At 44.3% G+C, this 25,608-nt stretch overlaps 1 protein-coding gene across 2 annotated transcripts; it reads left to right on the top strand.

Moving 5' to 3' along the window:
* Nucleotides 1–547: 547 nt before the first annotated feature.
* On the top strand, nt 548–25,433 carry LOC103183810 (integrin alpha-8). Of its 2 annotated transcripts, none has more exons than XM_007901483.2 (30): nt 548–782; nt 1,336–1,466; nt 2,149–2,246; nt 2,934–3,102; nt 4,027–4,079; nt 4,571–4,616; nt 5,468–5,593; nt 6,015–6,059; nt 6,243–6,286; nt 6,951–7,007; nt 7,448–7,500; nt 9,754–9,959; nt 10,214–10,405; nt 11,590–11,635; nt 12,165–12,272; nt 13,335–13,390; nt 13,802–13,953; nt 15,301–15,438; nt 15,645–15,712; nt 17,281–17,428; nt 17,798–17,890; nt 18,369–18,445; nt 18,586–18,666; nt 19,492–19,594; nt 20,575–20,736; nt 21,074–21,193; nt 22,912–23,025; nt 23,488–23,589; nt 24,108–24,230; nt 24,734–25,433. In XM_007901483.2, exons 1-30 carry the CDS (start codon nt 574–576, stop codon nt 24,779–24,781), a joined length of 3,168 nt encoding a protein of 1,055 aa, XP_007899674.2. In that variant the 5' UTR covers nt 548–573; the 3' UTR covers nt 24,782–25,433. The 2 variants fall into 2 exon arrangements, with proteins under 2 accessions (XP_007899674.2, XP_007899675.2); XM_007901484.2 differs by having other exon boundaries at nt 23,491–23,589.
* The last annotated feature ends 175 nt before the right edge of the window (nt 25,434–25,608 follow it).

Consider the following 25,608-nt stretch of genomic DNA (forward strand, 5'->3'; position numbering starts at 1 on the left):
TACGCATCCTTTTCACAGGCCAGTTCTAAGTAAATTTAAGGTGTATTTATCGGTAATGTGTTACCAATTTCTGCGGTGTAGACACCCGCTAGTCTCCTAGCACTTTTACCCACACTCAGAGCAGCCCAGGTGATGCCCTCATCTCTCTGCCTCACCGGTGAGGCCACATTGGTAAATGTGCTAGGAGTCGAGTGGGAGTCTACACACAGCGCCGCAGAAATTGTTTCAAAATATTTGGGGTCCTGTTAACGAATCCTTACTCAGAAGCCATCCTTACATAAAGGCCACTTCACTGTGCTCCAGTCCCCTGAGCAATTCCTGGAAGCAGGTCTGACTATAATTCCCCCTTTTTAAGAAAAGTATATTTATCACTCACGCCCAGATACTCACAAGTTTCCTGTTGTCAAGTCATTATACCAATGGAGAAATAGTATCACTAGAAAGCATATTAAACCACAAGGGTCCAGAAAAAGCGACTTTGTCATCGATGTAACTTCCTCCAAGTCTCTGGGGAAGTGGCTGATGATTAACTTTTTCCTTCAGTTGGGTTTTGATCTATGTTTTGAGCAGTAAATGTTCCTGGAAATGTTCTCTCCAAAAACTGTGCGAGTGGCTTCAATACCTTGTCTTTACTATTTCCTGGGTATTTTACCCTTTTCTCATTTTCTGTTCCTCCAAATCCATGCATTCAATTTGGATGCAGACAAACCAGTTATTTACTCGGGACCAGAAAGAAGCTATTTCGGGTTTTCTATCGATTTCTATTTGCCTGGTAATGGAACGTAAGTAATTTGCTGTATTTTGAGCCAGTTGATGGTAAAATTTCGCTGTGGTGTGGTAATCAGAGGCGTGTGGAGTAAGGAAATTTGCCCAACATTTTGCTCTGCCGAGAATCGAACCCAGGTCTCTCACTCGCAAGGCGAGTTATCTCGCCACTGAGCTACAGGACTCCACAGCGTCCATTGTGGAATAGCCTGACACAGTATAGTTCCGAATGTCTGTGCAGTGCTGTTGTTAATAACTGACTTCCTAAAAGCTGCTAAAAAGAACAACATATTGCTGAAGAGTTAATTGTCCTACAACTGATTATCAGAGATCAATGATAATAATCCTTGCATTTGATATAGCGCCTGATCACTTCTTCAAGACGTCTCAAAGTGCTTCACAGAAAATACTGTAATGTGTAATTTCTGTGTGTTTTGTGGGCGAAATGCAGCAGCCAAAGATATTTCAATAAGACCGTAAACAAAATTGAGTAACTGATGAAAAAGACGACGCTTATAGATAGTATAAAATTACAGATTTTTTTTTTCTTCTTCTGCTTACTGCTTCCAGTCCATATCTTGTCGTTGGGGCTCCCAAGGCACAAACAGAGCAAGTAAATGTCACTGAAGGAGGTGCGGTGTTTTTGTGCCCTTGGGCGGTTGGTGGAAGCCCTTGTGTTCTGATACCGTTTGATACCGAGGGTAAGAGAATACTTTGAGAACCGTTTCAATTTTGTGTAAATTGGTGAGACAGTGCACTCGAATATAATTCTAGATGACCGAAGGTGCAGTCAACCTTGCTTCGACCATGCTTGCAGTCACCTGCTTCCCCACCCCCCATACCCCAGCTCTGCATCAGGGTCCACCACTGTTAAGTGTTCCGAGACTCTACCTCGTGTGAAGGGCACCATATAAATCCAAGTTGTTGTTGTCAAAGGGGAGCGACAGCTTTGAAAGAGGTGAGTGAACGGGCAAAATGGCATTTCAGATGCAGTTTTGATGAAGGATTTCAGGTCTCTCTATTCTCTTGTTTTACAGCAGCAATAACTTGTATTTATATAGCTCCCCCCACACCAGGTAGTGTCTCACAGGGTTTTATTCTTGCGTTTCGGTATTTTTGCTCGTCTGCAACTGCTGGCCCCAAACCACATGAGCCACGAAAGTTCTTATGTAAAACGCCACAAAGCATATGGAAGACGAAAGCATCCTTTAATCACTTAATGCAGACAGCTTGGCAAGGTCGGTCCTACGGGTGTGTGAGCTGCATTTCTGAAGCATAATCTATCGTCACGTCTGCAACTTCCAATTAACCACTTGTATTTGTGAAAAGATAAATGATTCTCATCTGCTGATCCTGATGTTTCAATAACCTTTCTTCGCTCAGGTAACCGAAATCTTAACTTAGCTTTGGAATCTATGAAAGACTATAAATCCAACCAGTGGTTTGGTGCAACAGTCAAAGCAGATAAGGATAAATTATTGGTAAGTTGAGGTCACATCTTTCTATGTGGTTCTCTCTGTTATAGTAATAATAATAATAATAATCCTTGCATTTGGTCTAGCGCCTAATCACATCGCAAAGCGCTTCACAGAACATACTGTCAAGGAATTGACTACCTCTCTGGTTACTTCTGAAGGTTTATTTGTATTGGGTTTTAGAAGCTTCATCAAACGTTTAAACGGTGAATTCCAGATTTGATGGGCTGTGATCCAAGGTTCAATAAAAGCGTTGGTTGTTTGGAGAGATTCAGTAGCTCCTTCCCTTGTTGAAATGTAAGCATTTTTAAAATGACATTACATGCAATTAATAATAATCCCTCCAAAAAAAATTGGTTACTCAATTCACGATTGTTTGTGGGACGCTGCTCTGTGCAATCAGCTGCAAGATATACAGTCACTCCACTTTACAGTATGTTCTGTGAAGCGCTTTGAGATGTCTCAAAGACGTGACAAAGCGCTACATCAAATGCAAGGATTATTATTATTATATGTATATATATATATATAGCATTGTATGGGAATTCCCAGAGCTATCATTTTAGTAAGAATTCTTTGAGACTGTTTGTCTTTAAAAGTGGTGATGATATTAATTTAACATGTCCCTCTCATCTCAGTTCCACTTTCACTTACAAATGAGACTAACGCTTTCTATCTGTGTTCTGTCTCTAGGCTTGTGCACCCTTGTATCACTGGAAATATGTGACAAGGTACATGGTGGAGAAGACCAGTGGATTAACACCAGTTGGCACTTGTCTAATTGCACTTCAGAACTTCAGCAGCTACGCTGAGTATTCACCTTGTCGTTCCACTACCGTCGTAATAAATGAGAGCAAGCCAAGTAAAATATTCCAATATTTTCTGTATTTTACAACACAATACAACATGGCATTTGTCCCAAGGCGCTGGACAGTCAGAGATTTGGATCCGAGCTGGGGGGTCGGGATCGGGGAGGGCAGGGAAGGTTGGAGGATGCCCGAAGGCTCGGTTGAAAGAAGTGGAGTCCTGTAGCTCAGTGGTTAGAGCACTCGCTTTGCAAGCGAGAGACCTGAGTTCAATTCCAGGCAGAGGGCGAAACCTTGGGCAAGTTTCCTTACTCCACACAGAGCCTAATAATAATCCCTCCAAAACCAAAACCAATAATAAATTGGTCAAATTCAATCTACGACTGGTTGTGGGACATTGCTGTGCACAATTGGCTGCCGCATTCGCCCACAAATATACAGTCGATTCACTTTACAGTGTGTTCTGTGAAGCGCTTTGGGACGTCCTCCCAACGTGAAAAGCGCTATATCAAAATGCAAGGATTATTATTATATATAAGAGTTTTGAGACATGCCTTGAAGAGATGAGAGAGGGAGTGAGGTGAAGGGAATGTGGGCTGGAGTTCCATAGGGTGGGGGCAGAAAGGCTGAAGGCCCGACCGCCTTTTTTTTTACCAATATTCCAATATTATTCCAATATTATTATTATTAAATTGTAATGATTTTTATTACTATGTCTGTCATTTCTCCCACATCGGTTCTCCCTCCTGTCCTGAAGGTGCAAGCACTTTCTGGAGTGCTATTCCAAGTCGTGAGCAGAGATGTGTGAAAAGCTAAGAGCAACAGGCTATATGAATGGTGAATAGAGAGGTTGCAGAGTAGATTTAGACGGGTGAACTAGAAATGCATAGTTTGAACAATAAAACAATCCTTGTGAATACAAGACAGTTTATGAGTTGTATATGTTAAATAATTGATCAGCGATTGCCATTATTTCCCAGTACCCTCTGACCGGCGGTATTGTGAAGCAGGATGGAGCAGTGAGATAACTAAGGTAATAACAATTTGTAGGTGAGCACAGCAGCCACTTTGCACAACACCGACAACTGAATAATAATAATCCTTGCATTTGACATGGAGTAAGGAAACTATATGTATATATATATATATATGCACGTGTATAGCACAATTGTAGCCTGCCAATACTTAGGGAAGTAATATTAATGATAATAATTTGGTCACTCAATCCACGGCTGTTTGTGGGACGCTGCTGTGCGCAAATGTCTGTCACGTTTTGCCCACAACGTTTACAGTCAATTCACTTTACAGTATATTTTGTGAAGCACTTTCAGATGTCTTGAAGACATGATAAGGCACTATTTCAAATGCAAGGTTTATTATATTATTATTATTATATAACCACCTGATGAACCAGTAGCTACAGTGTGCAGATTCACACCCCAGGAAGAGTCAGTGCTTTGAAGCGAGGAGAGGAAAAGCAAGGAATTTGAGGGAAATCTTTCATCTGGATTCTCTTCTTGTTAGGATGGAGACATAGTTCTGGGAGCTCCAGTTTGCTACTTTGGGCAAGGTAAGTGAGCGTACACTGCTCGATCCACAATACAGTGCGTCACACCTTATATTCAACACAGTTCTAAAACTTTTTACAGAAGTCGCTGGGAACACTCAGCAGGTCAGGCAGCATCTATGGAGAAAGGAAAGTGTGTCAATGTTTCGGGTCCACAACCCTTCGTCGGAAATAAAACTTTTTGTTTAATTTAAAAAATTTCTAAAAAGGGTTTTTCTAGGATTTGGGCATAAATTATCTAAATTTTAATTTGCCGACATCTAAGGAATTGGGTAACACATGCTTCTCTTACACCTTTAGGTTCAGCCCCGACAGATAGGTTGAAAGACTCCTCTGTTTACTCCTCTGTTTAAGTGTAATGGCCCCATTTGCTGTGTCTACACAATTTCAACTTGAACCCCAATGGCCGTAAATCTCCAAACGGCAACAAATACCACAAACTGGCACTGCAATTACTTGCATCCTTGTTCTAAAAGGCACTGGGGTGGTTGGAAATAAAAACAGAAGTCACTGGGAACACTCAGCAGGTCAGGCAGCATCTATGATGAGAGGAAAGTGAGTTAATTTCAGGTCGATGACCTTTCGTCTAGGATTGTTGGCTTGGAAATACAGACCTTGGGGTGGAAGGAGCTTTACTTCACAAGTTGCTATTTGTGTGAAGGATAGCCAGCTATCTGAGTGGGTTACTAAAGGGTAGGTGGTAGCCAAGAAGCTTTAAATAATGGTTGATCCTTTCAGAGGAGGAGGCAGGAGGGAAGAAATTAGATTAAGGGTAGGAAGGATAAAAGAAACGGTGCAAAATAATCAGATTCTGTCTGAAATGTAAACATTTATTCCTCCAACCATTTGTTCAGGTCTGATTGCCACGACTAACATTGAACAAATTGTCCAGACTGATCAGCGCAAAAGTCCTGAGGCAATAATCAGTCAACAGAGGCAAAGTACAGATGCAAAGGGATCGAAAGATAACAGCTATGAAGGTAAGGTATGATGGGTTTTACCAAAGTTCTTCTTTGTGGAAATCTTTAGATGAAATTTTAATTTCCGTCTTAAATTTTGTGCTTTGAGACGTTTCGAAGACGTGATAAGGCGCTGCATCAAATGCAAGAATTATTATTATTATTGCCTTTAAAGTCTTATCAGAAACCCAATTTGCAAAGATTCTTTTTTTAATGACTTATTGAAAATGCAGTCCTGTTGGTGTTATTATCTGCATTAGTTCTTCCGTTGATTGTCAAAAGAATTTTGTAATCTTGTCAACTCGTCTTGTGCCTTGTGTACAGTGTAATTTGTCAGCCTAACAGAAAACATGAAGATGTGCTTTGTTAAACGCAGTTGGCTTGACAGCGATGTGTCTGAGCATCTTATCCTCATTCTGTTCTGTATGTACCTACTCCCTAGGCTATTCAATGGCACTTGGAGAATTCAGCGGGGACTCAATAGAAGGTAGAGTTCAATGTCTTTTAGCATTACTGCACGAACAGTCACGGATGTCATGTCAAATTGTTTGATTACCTGCAATTGGGCTCCCGATCAGTGCAGTAATGTCTGACCGGAGATGGTGAGTGTGGTGTGAGATATAATGGGATTGATTGGAAACTGCACACTAACTTGTTCTGATCTCTACAGAATTCCTTGTGGGAGCTCCAGGACAGAATGACACAAAAGGATCTGTATGTATTGATTACGTCTGTAACTCTCTGACCTCTTTGACCTGCTTGTACCACATTGCTCTGCTCAGCTCCTCCACTCAATTAACACATCAGCAACAGTGACTGTACCCTCAGTTGCCAGGCATCTAACCTCTGGAAATCCCTCCCTCCAATCCCAACAACATCAACAACAACAAACTTACATTTATCGAGTGCCTTTCACATCCCAAGGTGATAGACAGGCGGAGAGATTGAGGCAGAGAGTTCCATCTTAGATCACCCGCCCTTTAAGCAACCACTCGTGTTAAGAGAGCACATTAACCCGTACAACAGAATTGACTGTTGGCTATAGTTTAAAAGGTTTTAAATTCTGGCCAGGACTTCCAACACCTGTGTATTCCAAGTTGAGAGAGTTGTGAAAGTATCTGTAACAAATCGCCCACAAAATATACAGTCAATTCATTTTACAGTGTATCCTGTGAAGCGCTTTGAGACGTCTCGAAGACGTGATAAGGTTCTGTATCATATTGCAAGGATTATTATCAATGAATATGGGACGGCTGACTATCTGGGATGATGATTTTAGGTCTGCGGTTCGAGCAGTTGCAGAAGATTGGCCATGATCTCTGCTATTTTAGATCCTCATCAACCAGAGATTTTGACTCTCAACCTCTTGGTTTTGCAGGTTATTATCATGAACTCCACAAACATAAAGGCCATTCATAACATCATTGGGGAGCAGGTAAGTCATTGGGACAGTATGTCACAAACTATCTTATCACCAATAGTTACCAATAACTCATGTTAAATGATTCAGAGGAGAAATCTAGATGTGCACTGCAATGGGTCTGATTATAAATGCCTAAAAACCTTCCTCATTGACCGCACTTTTTGGTCATGTTTCCCCCATCCACCACACCCCACCCTTCTCCCCACCCCTTGCATCCACCCGGCCCCCAACCCCAGCTCAAGCGCAAACCCTGGACTATTAAGTGCCTTGGGACGTGCTCCTTTCGACATGAAAGGTAATGTAAATATATCAATGTAAATTTGTATTGTACTTAAGCTAACAGTTCGTGCTCATGAAAGTGAGTACTGGCAGTGCTGAGGACTACAAAATTTATTTGACATTTAGTGACACTAATTCACAATGTCACCTTCTCTGTGAGCTTTGCCTTGCAGGTGGCATCGTATTTTGGTTCAGCGGTGGCTGTGCTGGATATAAACAATGATGGGTAAGGATTCACTTCTGTAAGATGTATAGATTGTATACATGAAAAAAGATTGGTTACTCAATCCATGACTGTCTGTGAGCAATTGGCTGCCGAGTTTCACCCACAAAATATACTTTACAGTGTACCCGGTGAAGCGCTTTGAGACGTCTCGACGATATGATGAGGCACTATACCAACAACAAGATTAGATTTGTATAGCGCCTTTCACATCGGGAGGACGTCCCAAGGCGCTGGAGAGTGACAGCATTTCAGACCTGACCTGGGGTCGGGCGGGAGAAGAAAGGGGAGGGGAAGGGGGGTGACCGATTGCATGGTCGAAAAGGAGGGTTTTGAGACGGGACTTGAAGGAGGCTAAGGAGGGGCCGAGGCGGAGTGATTGGGAGATGGAATTCCAGAGTTTGGGGGCAAAGTGGCTGAAGTCTCTCCTGCCAATGGTGGACTGGGTGGGTCAGGGGACGTGGAGCAGGCCAGAGCCGGCTGAGCGGAGGGAACGGGCGGGTTGGTAGGGAGTTAGGAGGTCACAGAGGTAGGGTGGGGCGAGGCCATGGAGGGCTTTGTAAGTGAAGACCAGGATCTTGAAATGGATCCTCTAAAGGATAGGGAGCCAATGGAGTCGGGTGAGAGTGGGGGAGATGGGGTCACGGATTTTAGTGCAGGAGAGGACATGGGCTGCAGAGCTCAAGATTATTTGCAGCCTGCGAAGCGAGGAGTTGGGAAGGCCGACAAGCAGTGCGTTTGCAAAGTCGAGCCTGGAGGTGATGAAGGCACGAACAAGAGTTTCAGTGGCCTGAGGGGTGAGGTAGTGGCAGAGACGGGCAATGTTACGGAGGTGAAGGAAGGCAGAGCGGGTCATGGCTTGAATGTGGGGGAGAAAAGACAGTTGAGGGTCGAACAAGACACCTCGGTTCCTGACTGGCGATGAGTTGTAGTGTGTAACCATGGAGGTTGATGCTGCCAGAGCCTGAGGTGCAGAGGCGCTGGCGCGAACCAATCAGGAGGGCCTCAGTCTTGTTCACATTCAACTGTAGGAAATTTGCCCTCATCCAGGACTTGATGTCGGACAGGTAATCTGTCAGGACAGCAGTGGTCCTGGAGTTGAGGGTGGAGGCAGAAAGATAGAGTTGGGTGTCATCCGCATACATGTGGAAGTTGACCCCATGTCTGCAGATGATGTCACCAAGGCGGAGCATGTAGATATTAAAAAGGAGAGGGCCAAGAACAGAGCCCTGGGGGACGCCAGACGTGACAGTGCGGGGGCTGGAGGAGAAACCGTTAGATGCGAAAACGTGGAGTAGGTGAGAGAGATAGGAATCAAACCAGGCAAAGGCAGATCCGTGAAGATTGAGTAAAGCGGAGAGGCGGTTTATGAGGATGGAGTGGTCGACAGTGTCGAAGGCGGCAGAGAGATCGAGGAGAACAAGGAGGCAGAGGGAGCCCTGATCACAGATGTTCAGAATGTCATTAGTAACTTTGACCAGGGGCTGTTTCTATGCTATGGGCAGCGCGGAAGCCGGATTGGAGGGGTTCAAGGAGGGAATGGTGAGAGAGAAAGGAGCGGAGCTGGGACGCGACAACTCGTTCCAGGATCTTGGAGAGGAATGGGAGGTTAAAGATGGGGCGGTAGCTAGAGAGGAGGGATGGATCCAGGGAAGGTTTTTTCAGGATGGGGGTGATGACGGCTGTTTTTAGGGGGGTGGGAACTGAACCGGTGGACAAGGAGAGGTTGATGACATCGGACAGGAGAGGGGCCAGAGGTGGAGCTGGGAGATGAGGAGAGAGGTGGAGTGGGATCGAAGGAGCAGGTGGTGGGTTTGAGTTTGCATTCAGTCGTGGTGAGGAAGTAGGGAGAGATAGGGTCGTAGGAGTATAGGTGGGGGTGGGTCATGAGGGAGAGATGATGTGGGGGCTGTGGACGGGGCTGAGGTGGCTGAACGTATCCCCTCGATTTTAGATTCAAGGAAGTTCAGCATCTCCTCACAGTTGGAGTTTGAGGAGAGGATGGGCGAGTTATGGGAAAGTGGACGGAGGAGACGTTTAGTGGTGGAAAAGAGATCAAATGCAAGGATTATTATTATTATTATTAAAAAAACAGTCTTGGTCCAGACAAGCAATGTCTTCCAGGGTATGGCATAGACAAGAAAGGTCTCAAAGATGTGATAAGGCGCTGTATCAAAGGAAGAATTATTATTATTATAGTTCCTATCAAAAAAATCGGACCTTTAACCTTCCACTTCCTCCTGTTGTGACTTTCAGACGAGATGATATTGTGGTCGGGGCGCCGCTCTACATTATCCATAGTCCTGACGGCCAACTCCACGAGGTCGGGCGGGTGTACATTTACCTGCAGGACCAGCCTGGACAGTTCAGACAGCCACAGAAGCTGACCGGCACTTACCGCTTTGGCAGATACGGCAATGCCTTGGGCAACCTTGGGGACCTGAACCGAGACGGATTCAATGGTAATGAAACAAAGTAAAGGAGCACACACCTGTGGTAACATGGCAATCCTCAGCACAGAAGGAGGCCATTCAGCCCATCGAACCCACAAGCAATTGAATCTAATCCCACCACCGCCATTATACCCATATCGCTTCATGCCATTCTCTTCATATGTCTCTCCGTTCCACCATCGGTGGACAAGATAAAGCACTGTATCAAATTCAAGGATTATTACTATTATTATTACTACGTTAGCTGACGTGTGTCTCTGCAGATGTAGCAGTTGGCGCACCGTTTGCCGGTGAGGATGGGAATGGAAGAGTCTACATTTACACAGGTCACGCCAGCGGCCTCGACCAGAAACCTCGTCAAGAACTAATGGGTCCTTGGGCATCTGATTCAGGGTCAGCGAGGTTTGGCTTTTCACTAAGAGGAGGCTCAGATATAGACGCAAACGAATATCCAGGTGACGTATGAAACATCTGAAGATCCTGCCTTCTTTACCCGAGCACTAATTAGTGACCGGAACAGGTTGCCCGCGAGGGTGGTGGAGGCGAGCACTGGTTTAAAATGCGGCTTGACATTGTGATGGGTTGATGGTATGGTAGGTGTTGAGGGGGGAAGAGAGGCTGAACGTTTTTCTTCATCCAAATCGATCGCGTGATCTTGTTGTTGACAGAGCAGGTCCACGATCACACTGTAATAGAGCAATACGGATGGAGGGCCCTCTCTGGAAAACATACAACAAAAAAAAACATTTAAAATGTTCGCTCGAAATCTCTGTAAATTATGTATGTCACCTATTTTACGAGTGCGTTAATGGACTTCAGAGTATAATTTGCAGGTTATGCTTTCCACGTTTATTCATGACAAAGTTAAAGTCACCCTCTTTACCCCACGCTCAATAAAACAAGATGAAAGAGTGATATTTGCCGCAGTTTAAAACAATAATGTTTTTGTTTTGCGATGCATGAAATGCTCAGTATAAATGGCTTCGTTTCATTGGACTCCATAACCGCGCGTTCTCTCGCTCCTTGGTCTGGTCTTTCTGATCGTGTGAAACAGCTCCACCTCGTGGCGATCAATCAGTCGCAGAGGGCTGGTGAGTTGCGATGCTGGAGGCGCCGTCCTTTAGATGAGACGTTAAACCGAGGTCCCGTCTGCCTGTTCAGGTGAACGTTAAAGATCCCGTAGCACTTCTTGAAAAGACAAGACGGATTCTACCCGTGTCTTGGCTGATAAATCCCCCAGATACATTGGTCGTTTGCTTCGAGGCTGTTTGTACAGCATTGCTGTGCATAAAATATGTCGCCCTTTTGCGTACAAAATACAATCATTACACTTTACGTTATATCCCGTGAAGCGCGTTGAGACGTCCTCCACAAATGTGAAAGGTGTTGTACGAAATGCAACAATTATTTGTATTATAGTATTATAATCTGCGGAATTATAATAATCAGATATAATCAGTGTTACTGTATTAATCACTTTGATCAAATTCCCCCCTCAGCCTCACTCTGTTGACGAGTAATATTAGGCATTAATATTAGTGCTCTGAGACGCTACCCTGCGTGGAGGGCACGATGTAAGTGCAAGTTGTTGTCGTCGTCGTCGTTAAGTTCTGAAATGGTATTTTTGATTCTTTTGCAGACTTGATTGTTGGTGGATACGGAGTGAATAAAGTTGCTGTATACAGGTGAGGACCCAAACACGTTCCACATGTAAGACTAGCTTAATGGTACACGTTGCCTTTGTTTATCCGTTCATCAGACTCAGCTTTGCTCTCTGCGCCTGTGAATGGGAGATGGAGTTAAGAGAGAGCAGGAAAAGAAATCACAATGTTATAAATCATATTCTCTATGGGGGCGTGTTCCAGGAGGACACTAAAAACTTGCACCCCAAAACCCAACAAGGGGCCGAATGGCCTCCTTCTGTGCCGTAACATTCTATGAAAAGATTGCTTTTAGCTCCAAGGTTGACATTAGTGAGAAAAACACCAAGACTGATGGATACTACCTCAGGGTACTTATGGAGAAGCTTTGTGTAGCGGTGACAGACTTTACTCAAAGGGTAATTAATGACTGTAACAGGTTACCAGGAAGGGTTGAAGCCAGAACACTGGGCTTGTTTAAAAATGAGCTTGATGCCGTGACGGGAACTACGGTAGGTATTCGCAAAGGATGAGATCAAATGTGATCCAAACCGATCTTCTGATTTCTAAACAGAGCTCGCCCGGTCATCAGAGCAAACGCCAAACTCATTCTGAATCCGGATATCCTGAATCCTCAAGAAAAGACGTGTTACTTGTCTCAGTTGGGTGCCTCTGTGTCATGGTGAGAGACCTCCAAGGGATTTGTTTGTGTGTGTCCGTGTAAGTCAAGGGGTGGGGGTGGCATGGGTATAGGGGGAGAGGTATTTGTGGGTGTGGGTGTAGGGGAGGTGGTTGTGTGTGAGTGGGTGGAGAGGGAGGTGGGTGTGTATGTGGTAGGATATGGTGGGTTTGTGTGGGGAAGGTTTCATGTTGGAGCTATATGCGGGATGTGGATGGATGTTGTATAGGTGTCTATAACCGAATGATTTGCTCATCAGGTAGCGCCTTTAGTAAAAAAAAATGCGACACAGATTTAGCAATCTGATATTTCTAGTTCCTGCGCTGTTGCAGAGTAATCTCGAAGCCTGCATCCATAGTGGTCATGTTAAAAGCAGTTATAAGAGTCAAAGAATCTTAGAGCACAGAGGGAAGCCATTCAGCCCATCATGCCTGTGCCAGATCTTTAAAAGAGCTTACTAACTAATCCCCTGTTCTTCCCCCTTATATGAGTGATTACCGAGTCGTTGGCCCATCAGGTCACTGTTGATGGCACTCCCAGCACCTGGTATATAGCAGGAAGCTGATGCCAAGTGATGTCAGTGGTGATCTGACAACCCCAACCAAAAGGAAGCTTCTAAAATCTCCTGTCCGCCCACTCCTCAAGCCCAAACCCACTCAGGTCACTTACGAATGGGAAGCAGGTGCTGTGACTGATTGTCGTTCCTCTTCACTGGCACAGAAGCATTGAAGCCACATCATAGCAGTCACTGCACTGCCTGAGACCAAGCCGAGCTGGCTTTGCCGCTGAGGATAAGACTTAAGGCACTTGGCGTCTATTCAGTTTGTCTATTCTGCGGATCCAAAGCTTAAATCCAACTTGTGGCTTCCTGGTCTGTAAAGCTTAGTGCTACAGCAGCCCGGTCTGTCGGGTAAGCTCGCTGCTCTCCGTTTGAGAAGATCGCACAGATATACTGACTGTTGTGTAGATCAGAACCTAATCCTTATTTAGAGGACAGTTAAAAACGTCTGGTTGATGTTGATCATTAATGTGTCTCTGAGTTTTGCCTTTCACTCTCTCTTGCAGTTTTATTGTGCAGGCCTGCATTACAATCGAAGGCCACGGCATCCCACAAAACATGAGTAAGTTCGCCCGCAAAGTGCACAGCCACTACACTTTTGGGGAGCACCTTGTGAGGCAAAATAGCTGTAACATCCTCCATTGCTAAGGCGCCCGCTGCTCTTGCTTAAGAGAAAATGGCCGACTTTCAGTTCACTGCCGATCTCATTCCTGCATGCACACACGCAATGTGCAGGCAGTATCGCTGATGCCATTTCCTGCATACCGCACATGCAATTTACGCACAGGGAGTACATAGGCGCAGCAGGAAATGTTGTTCACCCACAGTATTCACAGTCACTGCACTTTACAGTACTGTATATCCTATCAACGCTTTGGGACGTCCTCCCGATGTAAAATAAGCTGTACCAAATGTAAGGATTATTATTGTTGTTGTTTTTATTATTATTATTATTACTTATCTTTATTCCAAGATCTGACTGCTGAAATCCAGCTGGACATTAATAAGCAGCGGTCACAGCAACGGACCCTCTTCCTGCATTCTAGCCAAACGAAGCAAGTGTTCCTGTTTCAGCCCAGAAACCAGAGGACTCCGACCTGCATTAACTTCACCGCTTACCTCAAAGTTCGTGCCTCCTTAACCCTTCTCACAAAACGTTCGTTCAAGAATTTTTCTGAGACGGTTCACAAAGGGAAGAATATCAATGCATTACCAAGGATTTTTTGTGGGCTCAGCCTGGTGTCCGACGCACACAGAAACCCATCACCTGGTTCAGGGTATCCGAACCAGACTGAGAATTCCATGCACGTCACCTACACGCGGAAATTCCAGTGTTAGGGATGGAACACGCGCGCGCTCTCCTGGAGCTTATCTAATTTCAGAGAATGTTAGGAGCAGGTTGGTAGGAGCCAAGGCTTTGGGACCCCAGAGCGTGGGTTGCGGTAACTGCTGGAGTTTAACCAGCTAAAAAGTACAGTGTGGCAAGCTTTCCCGTTGCCTTTCCAGCTAGAACCAAGGCTGCTGACAGTCAAGCTGGCTGGCCCGTTATCAGCCGTGCCTTTGAGAATGCAGACACGCCCGACTCAGACTAAAGATATCAGAGACAGAGAATTGACTTGTTTCTGACGTTCCATCACCAAACGTGCCACCTTGGAGTCAGCTCAGCAACAAAAAGACCCTGCGCAAAGAATGCGCGAAGCATTCGAAACAAGATAGATGAGTTAAATGCACAAATAGAAACAAACGGGTATGATCTGATAGCCATCGCCGAGACATAGTTACAGGGAGATCAAGGGTGGGAGCTAAATATTCCAGGATACGTGGCGTATAGAAAAGATAGGCAATGTGGTAAACGAGGAGGGGTGTGGCCCTGCTAATAAAGGGTGGGATAAAAACAGATTCTTAAAGGGCTGGATAAAGTAGGGACTGTTTCCCCGGTGGGAGAATCTATAACCAGGGGTCACAGTCTTAAAATTAAGGGTCAGCCTTTTAGAACAGAGTTGAGGAAACATTTCTCCACTCAGAGGGTAGTGAGTTTATGGAATTCACTCCCCCAGAAGGCTGTAGATGCTCAGTCCTTGAACACCTTCAAGGCTGAGACTCATAGATTTTTTTAAAAAATAGAGGGAATAGAGGATATGGGGATAGGTCAGGTAATTAGAGTTAGGTCTGAAGATCAACCATGCTTATAAAATGGCGGGGCAGGCTCGAGGGGCCGAATGTCCTACTCCTAATTCTTATGTCTTATGTTCTTATTATGTGCTGGTGTTTATGCGGCAAGTGAACCTTCAATTGTCTCCTATTCCCCCCCCCTTCCCCCCACTGTACGCAATAAATTTCCTCTTAAATATATTGATGCTTTTTGCTTCGACCGCTTCCAGTATCCGTGAGTTGACATAGAGTTGCTAAGGAGGGCAGAAAGGCTTGGAAAGGATTCGAAAGGGTTAAATTCCGACACTTTCACTCCCGCAGAATGAAACAGAACTAAAAGATAAACTGAGTCTGATTGTCGTGACTCTGAACTGCAGTCTGCAGGAGATGCCCATGCTCAGCAGCGACATCCTCACACCGGTCCTCAGCCCTGACAAATACGTGCTGATCACTAAGAAGGTAAGATTTTGTGGAAATTTAATTTTTTTTAATTTAATCACAGTAATGTTGTACAAACAGCATCGAAGTCCTTCATTGCAGAATGGGCATGAGAGTCAGGAGGGATTGTTGGCTAGGATACCGGGGGGGAGAGAAAGAGAAACTCCCTTCTCAAATAATAATCAAAATAACACCCTGACCCGGATTTCTTCTTTCCTCGAATATAGGCTCGTATTCTGTTGAATTGTGGCCCTGATAACATCTGCATTCCAGCTCTCAGCCTTGCTGCCAACATGTGAGTCTGCTCATCTCTCTCCTTGTTTCCACTTGAAAGCTGCCCAGTTGTGAAATAGGCCAACAGAGAACAGGAAGGTCAGAGGTTTCACCTGCGAGCAGAACAGGACACTATAATTGTTCCCTGCCACCCTGGGGTAGAGTGGAAAAGTGTCCCCCATCCGCCACCCCCCACCCTTCCTGATTACAAATCTTTGCTTGAGATGAATGTGTCCCGACATCAGGCAAAGACAAATGAGCTTGATTGTGCATGTATTTTGTGAATAAACAGACTGATGATGAGCACCCTCTAGGCTCACCCATGTATATAGTCCACCCTCCCTTGCCTCCGTCAAGGTACATCACGAGACCCTACTCTACGACTGTGACTTTGGTCACCGGCCTACGTATACCCTCCCCGCCCTCCGCCCACGACCCCTCCTAATCCAAAACCCCCAGCTCGGGTCCAAATCCCTGACTGTCCAGCACCTTGGGACGTCCTCCCGACGTGAAAGGAACTGCGTAAATGTAATGTGCTGTTGTTGCTGTATAAGAAGGCTCTTCTAGAGAGGAATCCTTGGTCTTTGCCAGCCTGTGCCTAATATTAGGTAGGCAAGTTGGTTCCCTCCAGGGAGAGAGAGTGCGCATTCCATTCCAAACATGGGAATTTCCATGTGGACATGGTATGCGTGGAATTCTCAGCCTGGTTTGGATGCTCTTAAGCACGGTGATGGGTTTCCACACGTGTCAGACGCCCGGCTGACCGCAGCAAAATAGGGAGGTAGTGGAGAGCACGAGGCTCGTGTGAAACCTTACTCCAGAACCAGTTCTCCTTTAGGAGAACAAGAGAGGAAAAGAAGCAACTAATGCTCAATCTTTTTAAAGGAAGATTTTGTTCCTTTATCTTTTTCTCCTCTTGTTCTGATGTCACTCACTTACTACTGAAAGGACAGGAACTGATCCCTGGTAACTAGGGAGTCGGGGGTTAGAGCCCTCGCCTCGCAAGCGAGAGATTTAGATTTGATTCCCAGCAGGGCGAAACCGCGGGCAAGTTCCCTTACTCCATGTGCCCGATAACAATCCCACAAGAAAATTAAATAAATAAAGAAATAAATAATAGCTTGGTCACTCAGTCTACGACTGTTTGGGTGGGACGCTGCTGTGCGCAATTGGCTGCTGCGTTTCACCTACAAAATATACAGTGAATTGACTTTACAGTACGTTCTGTGAAGCGCTTTGAGACTTCTCGAAGAAGTGATAAGGCGCCGTATCAAATGCAAGGATTATTATTATTGTTTATTGTATAACTACCGATGCCATTTCTGAGATGGCCACGAGGTGGTGCAGGAGAGAGCCTGTGATTGACCGTGAAAGATGTCATGGTTACAATAATCATCCTCGCATTTGATGTAGCCCCTTATCATGTCTTCGAGACGTCTAAAAGCGCTTCACAGGATATAACGTAAAGTGAATTGACTGCACGTTTTGGGGGTGAAACCGGGCAGTGGTACCATCCATTGGCTTCGGCATCTGAAGGTTATGAGGTAGGAATGGAGATTTCTCTAACGTGCTGTGTGTTCTTTCTGACAGAAATAAGCGCCGTTTGTTCATTGGCGACACAAACCCACTCACGTTGATATTCACCGCAAGCAACGACGGAGAAGGAGCCTTCGAAGCTGAGCTCCATCTCCCCATTCCTGCAAACGCAGACTTCATAGATGTGGTCAGGAACAACAAGGTACTACTAACAACAACAGCAGCTTACATTTATACAGCACTCCTCACCCAGGATGGCGTCTCAGATCATAGGGTAGTGGCTAGATATCTATATAGTTAAGATGTACATTCATAATCAATACATAACCAATCTGTAATGCGCTGCCTGAAAGGATGGTGGAAGCAGGTTCAATAGCAGCTTTCAAAAGAGAATTAGATGGGTACTTGAACAGGAAAAATGTATAAGTTTATGGGGGAAATGGGACGAGTTGGTAGCTCTTTCAAAGAGCCACGATGGGGCGAGTGGCCTGATTCTACGTTTGACTTTTTTTTACATGTTTGTTCAAGTTTGTTGATTTATTTTCTAACGTGCTGGAATTCTTTGTTGAAGAGTCTCAGTAAGCTAAGATGTAACCTGGAGATGGAGAATGAGGTGAGGACAGTGGTCTGTGATCTTGGAAACCCCATGCGTAATGGAACCAAGGTGAGACTGACATAAGGGGTAAGAGGGGTGGGTGGGTGGGGAGAAAGATAAATTTGTTATACAACATTTCATAACATCACTTCAAATCTATCGTATGATCAAACTGAATCCAAAATGAAAAGTTTCAATTTTTTTGGTGAAGTAAGGATATCAAGGGTTGTGCCAGAAAGGAGGGTAATTGGAGTTGAGGTAGTGATCAGCCATGATCCAATAGAATGGCGGAACAGGCTCGAGGGGCTGAATGGCCTCCTCCTGTTCCTATGTTCTGATTGAAAGGTTACAGTTTGGGTGTCTTGCCTCAATAACATGATAAGACACTATATCACATGCAAGGATTATTATTGTTATAATAAATGGCCTTAAATTTAATTTTGGACATCTCTGCGTGTTCCGATATCAATTACAGCTTGAATTATGCATACTTTATCAAGGTCAAATTGTCATGTAATATCGATTGATTTATTCTACACTTCTCTAGATATCTGCAGGCCTGCAATTCACTATGCACAGCTTGGATCAGGTGGAAAATGTTACGTTTATCACTCAGATAAAAAGGTAAGTAAACAGAAGTAAAATAGCTTTTTACAGGACCTATAAGTCTAAATCTCTTGAAGCACTTGACAGTAGTAATTGCCAAGGTTAAAAACTGTTTTGTGGTGAAATTGGTCAGGCCACAACTGGAATTTTTCTTTTAGTAAGAATTCAGAAGGCTCACGCAGTAATGCTGTCCATTTGAACCTTATGGTGGCTTCTGCGGCTCAGGTCATTCTAAGAGGGTAAGGACCATTTTTATTACTCTTTATTCTAAATTCTTATCGTACTTATGCGCGCCTAACACATTGCACACGCACATGCGCAATGTATCGCACCGATGTAGAGTCCTGTAGTTCAGGGGTTAGAGCGCTTGCCTCACAAGCGAGAGACCTGGGTTCGATTCCCGGCAGGGCGAAACCTTGGGCAACTTTCCTTACTCTACAGGCCTGATAATAATCCCTCAAGAACAACGTAAAATGATAATTTGGTTACTTCAATCCACGACTGTTTGTGAGACGCTGCTGTGCGTAATTGGCTGCCGTGTTTCGCCCACAAATATACAGTCAATTCACTTTACAGTATATTCTGTGAAGCGCTTTGAGACGTCTCGAAGACATTATAAGGCGCTATATCAAATGCAAGGATTATTATTAAATACACACGCACGCAACAGATGCAACCACATGCACACGCAGTAGTAATAATAACAATCCTCTCACTTAGTATAACCCCTTTCACGACGGGACGGATGTCTCAAAGCGCTTTACTGTAAAGTGACCGTGTATTTTGTGGGTGAACGCTGCAGCCAATTTGCAGAGAGCAACATCCCCCAAACAGCCATGAAGTCAACGACCAATTTTATTTGGCCAGGACACCAAGAGACAAACTCTCCTCTGCCTTTGAGCAGGGATCAATAGCGTCCCCCTGAACAGGTAGACGGGGAGCATGGTTTAAGGTCTCATCCAAAGGATGGCACCTAGGATAATAAAGCGCATCTCCGGCATTGCATCAAGTTTGTGGTCGCCTTGTTGAACGAGCTCCATTAACGTGTTTCTGTTTAATGTTAGGGTGTCACTGCCTGAAGAGGTTGTGCTTCAGTTCACCGATGAATCACTGGAAAACCCAGAGATGCAGAATAACACTTTACCTGTAATGGAACACGTTTATGAGGTAAGTACTTGGGGAGGAGTTTGAGAGGTGCCTATTTCTGGTGATGATGATGATGATGATCAGCAATGAGCTAGTCACCAGGTACAGCTGTGTACAGCGACTATCTGTAGCCATTTAGCCCACAAAATATACAGTCAATTCACTTTACAGTATATTCTGTGAAGCGGTTTGAAATGTCTCGAAGCCATGATGAGGTGCTATCTCAAACGCAAGGATTATTATTACTGCAAACTGGAAGTTCACATGCTCATAACACAGAAGAAAGGACTCGTGGGTTTAGATTGAAAATGATGCTCCCGTGTTGACATCATCATAATAATAATAATAGTAATCCTTGCATTTTATATAGCACCCTATCACGTCGTCGAGATGTCTCAAAGGGCTTCAGAGGATACAGTGTAAAGTATAGTGACTGTTTTGTGGGCGAAACTTGTTTTATTTTAATCGCTGTTTACTCTAAATTCCTACAGTACAGAAATTTTTTTTTTTTTTGCGGACGTCACACGGATAGTTTAGTTCATAAGTCGGTTCAAGAGGAAAAAAAGCTACACTACAATGTAATTCAAGGAAATCTTATCACTACTAAGATCTGCGGTAAAATCAGTGGTGTTTCCTAACTCATTCCTTTTGCCAATTATCCCAAAGGAATACCTTATGAAATGTTACAAATTTCACTCCACTGGATAAAAGAATTCCCTTTTTTTTATTTACCGGTTTTCTTCATATCTTGACACACGTTACCAGGATTACACAATATGTGAGAAGAAGAAGAATCCTTGCATTTGATATAACGCCTTATCACATCTTCGAAATGTCTCAAAGAGCTTCACATAATATACTGTAAAGTGAATTGACTGTATATTTTGTGGGCGAAACTCGGCAGCCAATTGCGCACAGGCAGTGTCCTCACAAACCAGTGTAGGTGATTTAGAATCCATCAATGTACCTTTAAAAAATGTCGGATTTAATTCTGTGTTTAGCTGCACAACAATGGCCCGGGATCAATCAGCGCTGCCGTGTTGGAGGTGGCCTGGCCTGTGGAGTTTCAAGGCAAAAGTCTCCTGTTACAATCCAAGATTTTACCACAGAGCGGAGTGAACTGTACAGTAGACTCCAATTATGCTGACCTGTTCATGGGATGGGTAAGACGTTACATAATGAACTAATAATAATAACAATAATAATAATCCTTGCATTTGATATAGCGCCTTATCCCATCTTCAAGACGTCTCAGAGCGCTTCACAGAATATTCTGTAAAGGGAATTGTGGGTGTGACGCAAAATGTTAGACATCTAAGTTTGCATATGTCTCTAACACAGTATCTTTACTTATTAACCTAAAAGGTTATGCAGAACTAATTTACTCACGTTTATTGAGGGACCAGGCACAATCTCCCTGGGTGAATATTAGGATAAAAAACAATCACACAATGTAATGCCGTGTTCTACTGACAGTTAATGAAGATGTTTCATCTGTAGGAGGAGGCCCCAAGTACAAAGAGCCCATCCACTGCAAATATTGTGAGGATTCGGGATAACCATAAAAGAGATGTCAGTGAATCGGAATTTCCTTTGGAGGAGGAGACCAGCTTCTCTATGGTGAGGATGTTATTCCATATGAGAATTTTATTTTGTTTTATACCTTTTTTGCCAGTGTTTGCGTGATGGCTCATGAAACGTTTCATACTTTGGTTTTGCCTCATAATTGCATACCTCACTGACTTAGCAACCTACGACAACAACAACATTTTCAACAACAACAACGGTTATATTTGTATAACCGCCTTTCATGGCGGGAGGATGTCCCAAGGCACTGGACAGTCAGTGTTTCGGACCCGAGCTGGGGCTCGGGATTGGGGAAGGTGGAGATCCGTGGGGGAAGCAGGGTGTTTGAAGAGGAGGGTCTTGAGATGGGTCTTGAAGGACCTAAAATGTTATGCACAACAAACAACAACCACGACAACTTGCATTTATATAGCATCCTCCAAGCAGGGCAGCGTCTCGAACAAAAGACAATTGTACACAGATTAAGAGTTTGTACTTCAACTCAAAACATGTTGCATGTGGTAGGGCAGGGGACAGAGTGTCCTGGCTTTGTTGGAAGAAACAGTTCCTGTTAAACAAACCACGTGGGGACTGCCTAGCGATGAGGGAACTGAAGGTGACCAAATGAGGAAAACGTGGGGTGGGATGGGATGGAATATATGAGAGGAGATACAAGGAAAAGCGCTGTGTGATTTGGTGCGTACTCTTTTTTTTGCTTTGCCGTTGTTCGTTTGGTAACAGAATATTGGTGTTCCCGGCATAAATAAAACACGGACTTTTAGTTCCAAACGTGACGTCAACTGGTCCACGTTAGTCATAGTCCACATGTTTGGGGTCATAACCGAGATGCCCAGAAAATAGGAAGAGTGATTCTGAGTCAAATTTCAATGAGTGAGTCACTTTGAGTTGTTGAGTCACTTCTCCGGAGGCCAATGTATTGAGTGACCATGAGTGAGCCAAGTCTTGCGTGCCAGACTCAAACTAAAATGTAATGTAGAGCCGACACCATCAGGTGTCAGTCGCTAGCTGACTAGATCAGCATCATGAACTTGCTGAGGACCCAGTGCATGAGACTGTAAATTATTGTCTAAATTATTCACAACCAAAACGTTTTGATCCTTCCTGAGAGGAACCAGAAGCCATAAAGGAAAAGGGTTAGAAACCTGGGGGTTATCCTCAGCAGGTTAACAAGGTTCATAGTACAGTAAAGTGAATTGACCGTCTGTTTTGTGGGCGAAATTATTGATCTGGTCACCAGATGCTCATCATTCATGCATAAGTACAAAGTAACTTAACCAGTTTATTTACAGGCCACAAGCACCACCGATCATCTTTCTCGCATTGTAACATGTGAAGGTCTTTCTGCCCCCACCCTTTGGAACTTCATCCCACAATCCCTCCACCTCCTTTGCCTCCTTCAAGGCCTGTCTCTAGACCCTCCTCTTCGACCGTGCCTTCAGTCACCCTCCTACCCCTACCCTCCCCGCCCTCCACCCCTCATGATCCCAACTCCCAGCTCGGGTCCAAATCCATGACGTGAAAGATGCTAAACAAATGCAATTTCTGGCTTTTGCTGTTATTGTTGGTGATGTAGATCAAGATAAAAGATAAATAACATTGCAATTTACTATATGCAAAGATACTTAGGTGCTTCAGTTTGGCTCAGTTGGTAAGCGCTCTCTGGTCAGATCAGTACAGTAATACATACTTCAACTCAATGTTTGGGATGGAATGTACGTTGCAATGATTAGCATTGGACTGTCTTCTTCCAGAACTGCACCAGGGTAAGGTGCACGACAATCAGGTGTCACATTGGTCTTGTGGAGAAGGGAAAGGGAGCTGTGGTTAATATCCAGTCTCGTCTGCAGATGGAGATTTTTATCAAGGTAAACTCAAGATGTCAGGCATTCAACTGTGCTCCAAAGCACAAGTTCACTCATGAACACACACACTCTCACATTCGCTCACTTTTGCACTCACACTCACTCTCGCTCTATTTCTCTTGTGCTATCCCTATTGTGTTCTCTGTCTTTCTCGTGCTCCCTCTTATTTGTTTCACGCTCACACAGTCTTTAAGCTCTTTAATGTCTCACTCACTTTCAATCCACTGTATCTCTTTTTCTGCTCGCTGTCTGTCTTGCGTTCCTTCTCCATCTTTCCTGCATTTTCTCTTTATCTCTCTTGCCATTTCCCCTGTTTTCTCTCCATCTCTTTTGCTCTATCCTGCAGTTATTCTCGCTCTTTCTCTCTCCCTCTCTCTCTCTCGCTCTCTTGTCCACTCTATCTTTGAAACATCACTTTTATTGCAATAAAATCCAAGAATAATTATTATTGATTTTTTTTTACAGAAGACTTACAAGCAATTTACATTCCTGTCTAACGCGAATTTTATGGTGAAGAAAATGCCATATAAAGTGCTGCCAGAAAGCCCCTCAACTGGCACAGCAATGGTAAGTGCCAAACACAGAAGCTGTTGTAGAAATATCCAGCGGAAATCAAATCTCAAATCCTATGTGCCTGTTGCTTTGTTCTGCTTTCTCTATATGTTCACATTCAGGGGTGAACTATCTAGTGGAGTCCTGCAGCATAGTGGTCAGTTTGCTCGCCTCGCAAACGAGAGGACCCAGGTTCCATCACGGGCTCGGTGAGACCATAGGCAAGTTTCCTTACTACTCACGCCTCTGTTCACCTAGAATTGGTTGTTAGTCAATTGGCGGATCAGCAACACGTTACAGCAACTTAGGCAATCTGTTCAAATCCTAGAAAAGCAATCCTCTGCCAATCGACCAATAACAGAGTTCCTACTTACTGTTGGGTGAACAGAGGCGTGTGAACTAAAGAAACTTGCCCAACATTTTGCCCTGTATCAACATGGTGGCTTTTTTTTTTAAACATTGTGCGTTTCAGAAGTTTCTATGGATGCATATGGCAAATGAGCCTCTCAATGAAGTGTGTTTCTTGTTGCCAGGTAAACACAGTGATCGTGCGAAGACCCCCAGAGACCAGCTCACCCACGCCTAACTGGGTCATTTATGTTTCTGTGCTCGGGGGTTTGGTACTTGTGGCTCTGATGACAATTCTCATGTGGAAGGTAATTATTATCAAATATGCCATTGCAATAATACTCTATCCACAACAGCCTAGCTCCCAGCTAGACAAGCAGCAGGAAGCTTGCCAAGACAGTGCTTTCAATGGCTAGCTAGCAAGGCTGGTTTTAGCTGGTTAGACTCCAGCAGTTAACCCAACGCACGCACTCTGGGCTCCCCCTCAAGCCTCGGTTCTTGCCAACCTGCGCCTAATACTTTCCGGAATTGGGTTAGCAGGAAGCGTTTCTCCAGGGTGAGAGAGAGAGAAAGAGAGCGCATTCCATCCCAAATCTACCTCTGGGATTTCCATGTGCCGGTGGGATGCATGGAAATTTCAAGCGTTGACTACCCAAGCTACGTGGTTGGTGTTCGCCGCGTAGGGAACTTGAGCGCAAACCCACATCTCAGTGTGTCCAAGGGTCAGTCCTCAGAGGAGCCCTCGAGCAATCTGTTTGAGTTTGTGGCAAAAAGTGAATGAAAGTCACTGTTTGTGGTTTTTTGTTTCCAGTGTGGATTTTTTGAAAGGAAACGCCCCCCTACAGAAGATGACGAATAACATAACAAGGCTCGCTCAGTCTGCAAACCTACTTTGGGCAGCCAAGCAGCCAAGGCCTCTCCGCCTAAAGACTTTCCAAAGGAAAAAAAGTTACAACTCCCTTCCACGTCTCTCCGCACCTCCACTCCCCCACCCCTCCCCTCCCCAGCAACTTTGTCCTTCACAACTTCTTTTATTCCAGGCTTCAATATAGATCACGACAGGCTTTTTCAACTTGTCCAGAATAGTAGAACCAGAGGACACTGCCTGCGATTGAAAGGGGTTAAATTCAGAACGAATCTACGCAAACACTATTTCAGTGAGCGAACATAGATTAGATAGTTTTCTTTTAGGAGATAACATTATGGGATATAGTACAGAGGGAGTTTGGGATACATGTGCATGCGATAAGATGCTATATCATATGCAAGGATTATTATACTATTATTATCTTCTATAGGTAGAATTGTCAAGTTGTTTCTCTCCTTGATTAGGTCATTGAACATGGTGTTATGTTGATTGTGAATGAGATGCTCTAGTTGCTGGTCGGGGTAACATTTCACCACTGTAATCATTGGTACTTAAATTCCTGATGTACTTTCTTATGTAACATTTTTGTGTACCATTAACGTGATGCAACACAATAAAAACCCAATAAAGGACTTGTCATTGGTTATACTGTCATTGTGATATTGATACCACAATTTCTGATGCTGTCTGATACAGAGGTCTTGAAATATTTTCCGTATTTCCCGTATTGCCAGTCTATTGCTGAATGGGCCCCTTCCGAGGTTGGGCCATTTAACCCGCCATTGCCTGACCCCGCTTAACCACTTGCCGTGTGCACC

Source organism: Callorhinchus milii, unplaced genomic scaffold, assembly GCF_018977255.1.
Source record: "Callorhinchus milii isolate IMCB2004 unplaced genomic scaffold, IMCB_Cmil_1.0 Scaffold23, whole genome shotgun sequence".
Classification (NCBI taxonomy): Eukaryota; Metazoa; Chordata; class Chondrichthyes; order Chimaeriformes; family Callorhinchidae; genus Callorhinchus; species Callorhinchus milii.

Coding starts and splice junctions, on each gene's coding strand:
- LOC103183810 (XM_007901483.2), top strand. CDS start 574: ATGTTCCTGGAAATGTTCTCTCCAAAAACTGTGCGAGTGGCTTCAATA. Junction 7,501..9,753: donor CTGGATATAAACAATGATGG/GTAAGGATTCAC, acceptor TGTGACTTTCAG/ACGAGATGATATTGTGGTCG. Junction 10,406..11,589: donor AGACGCAAACGAATATCCAG/GTGACGTATGAA, acceptor ATTCTTTTGCAG/ACTTGATTGTTGGTGGATAC.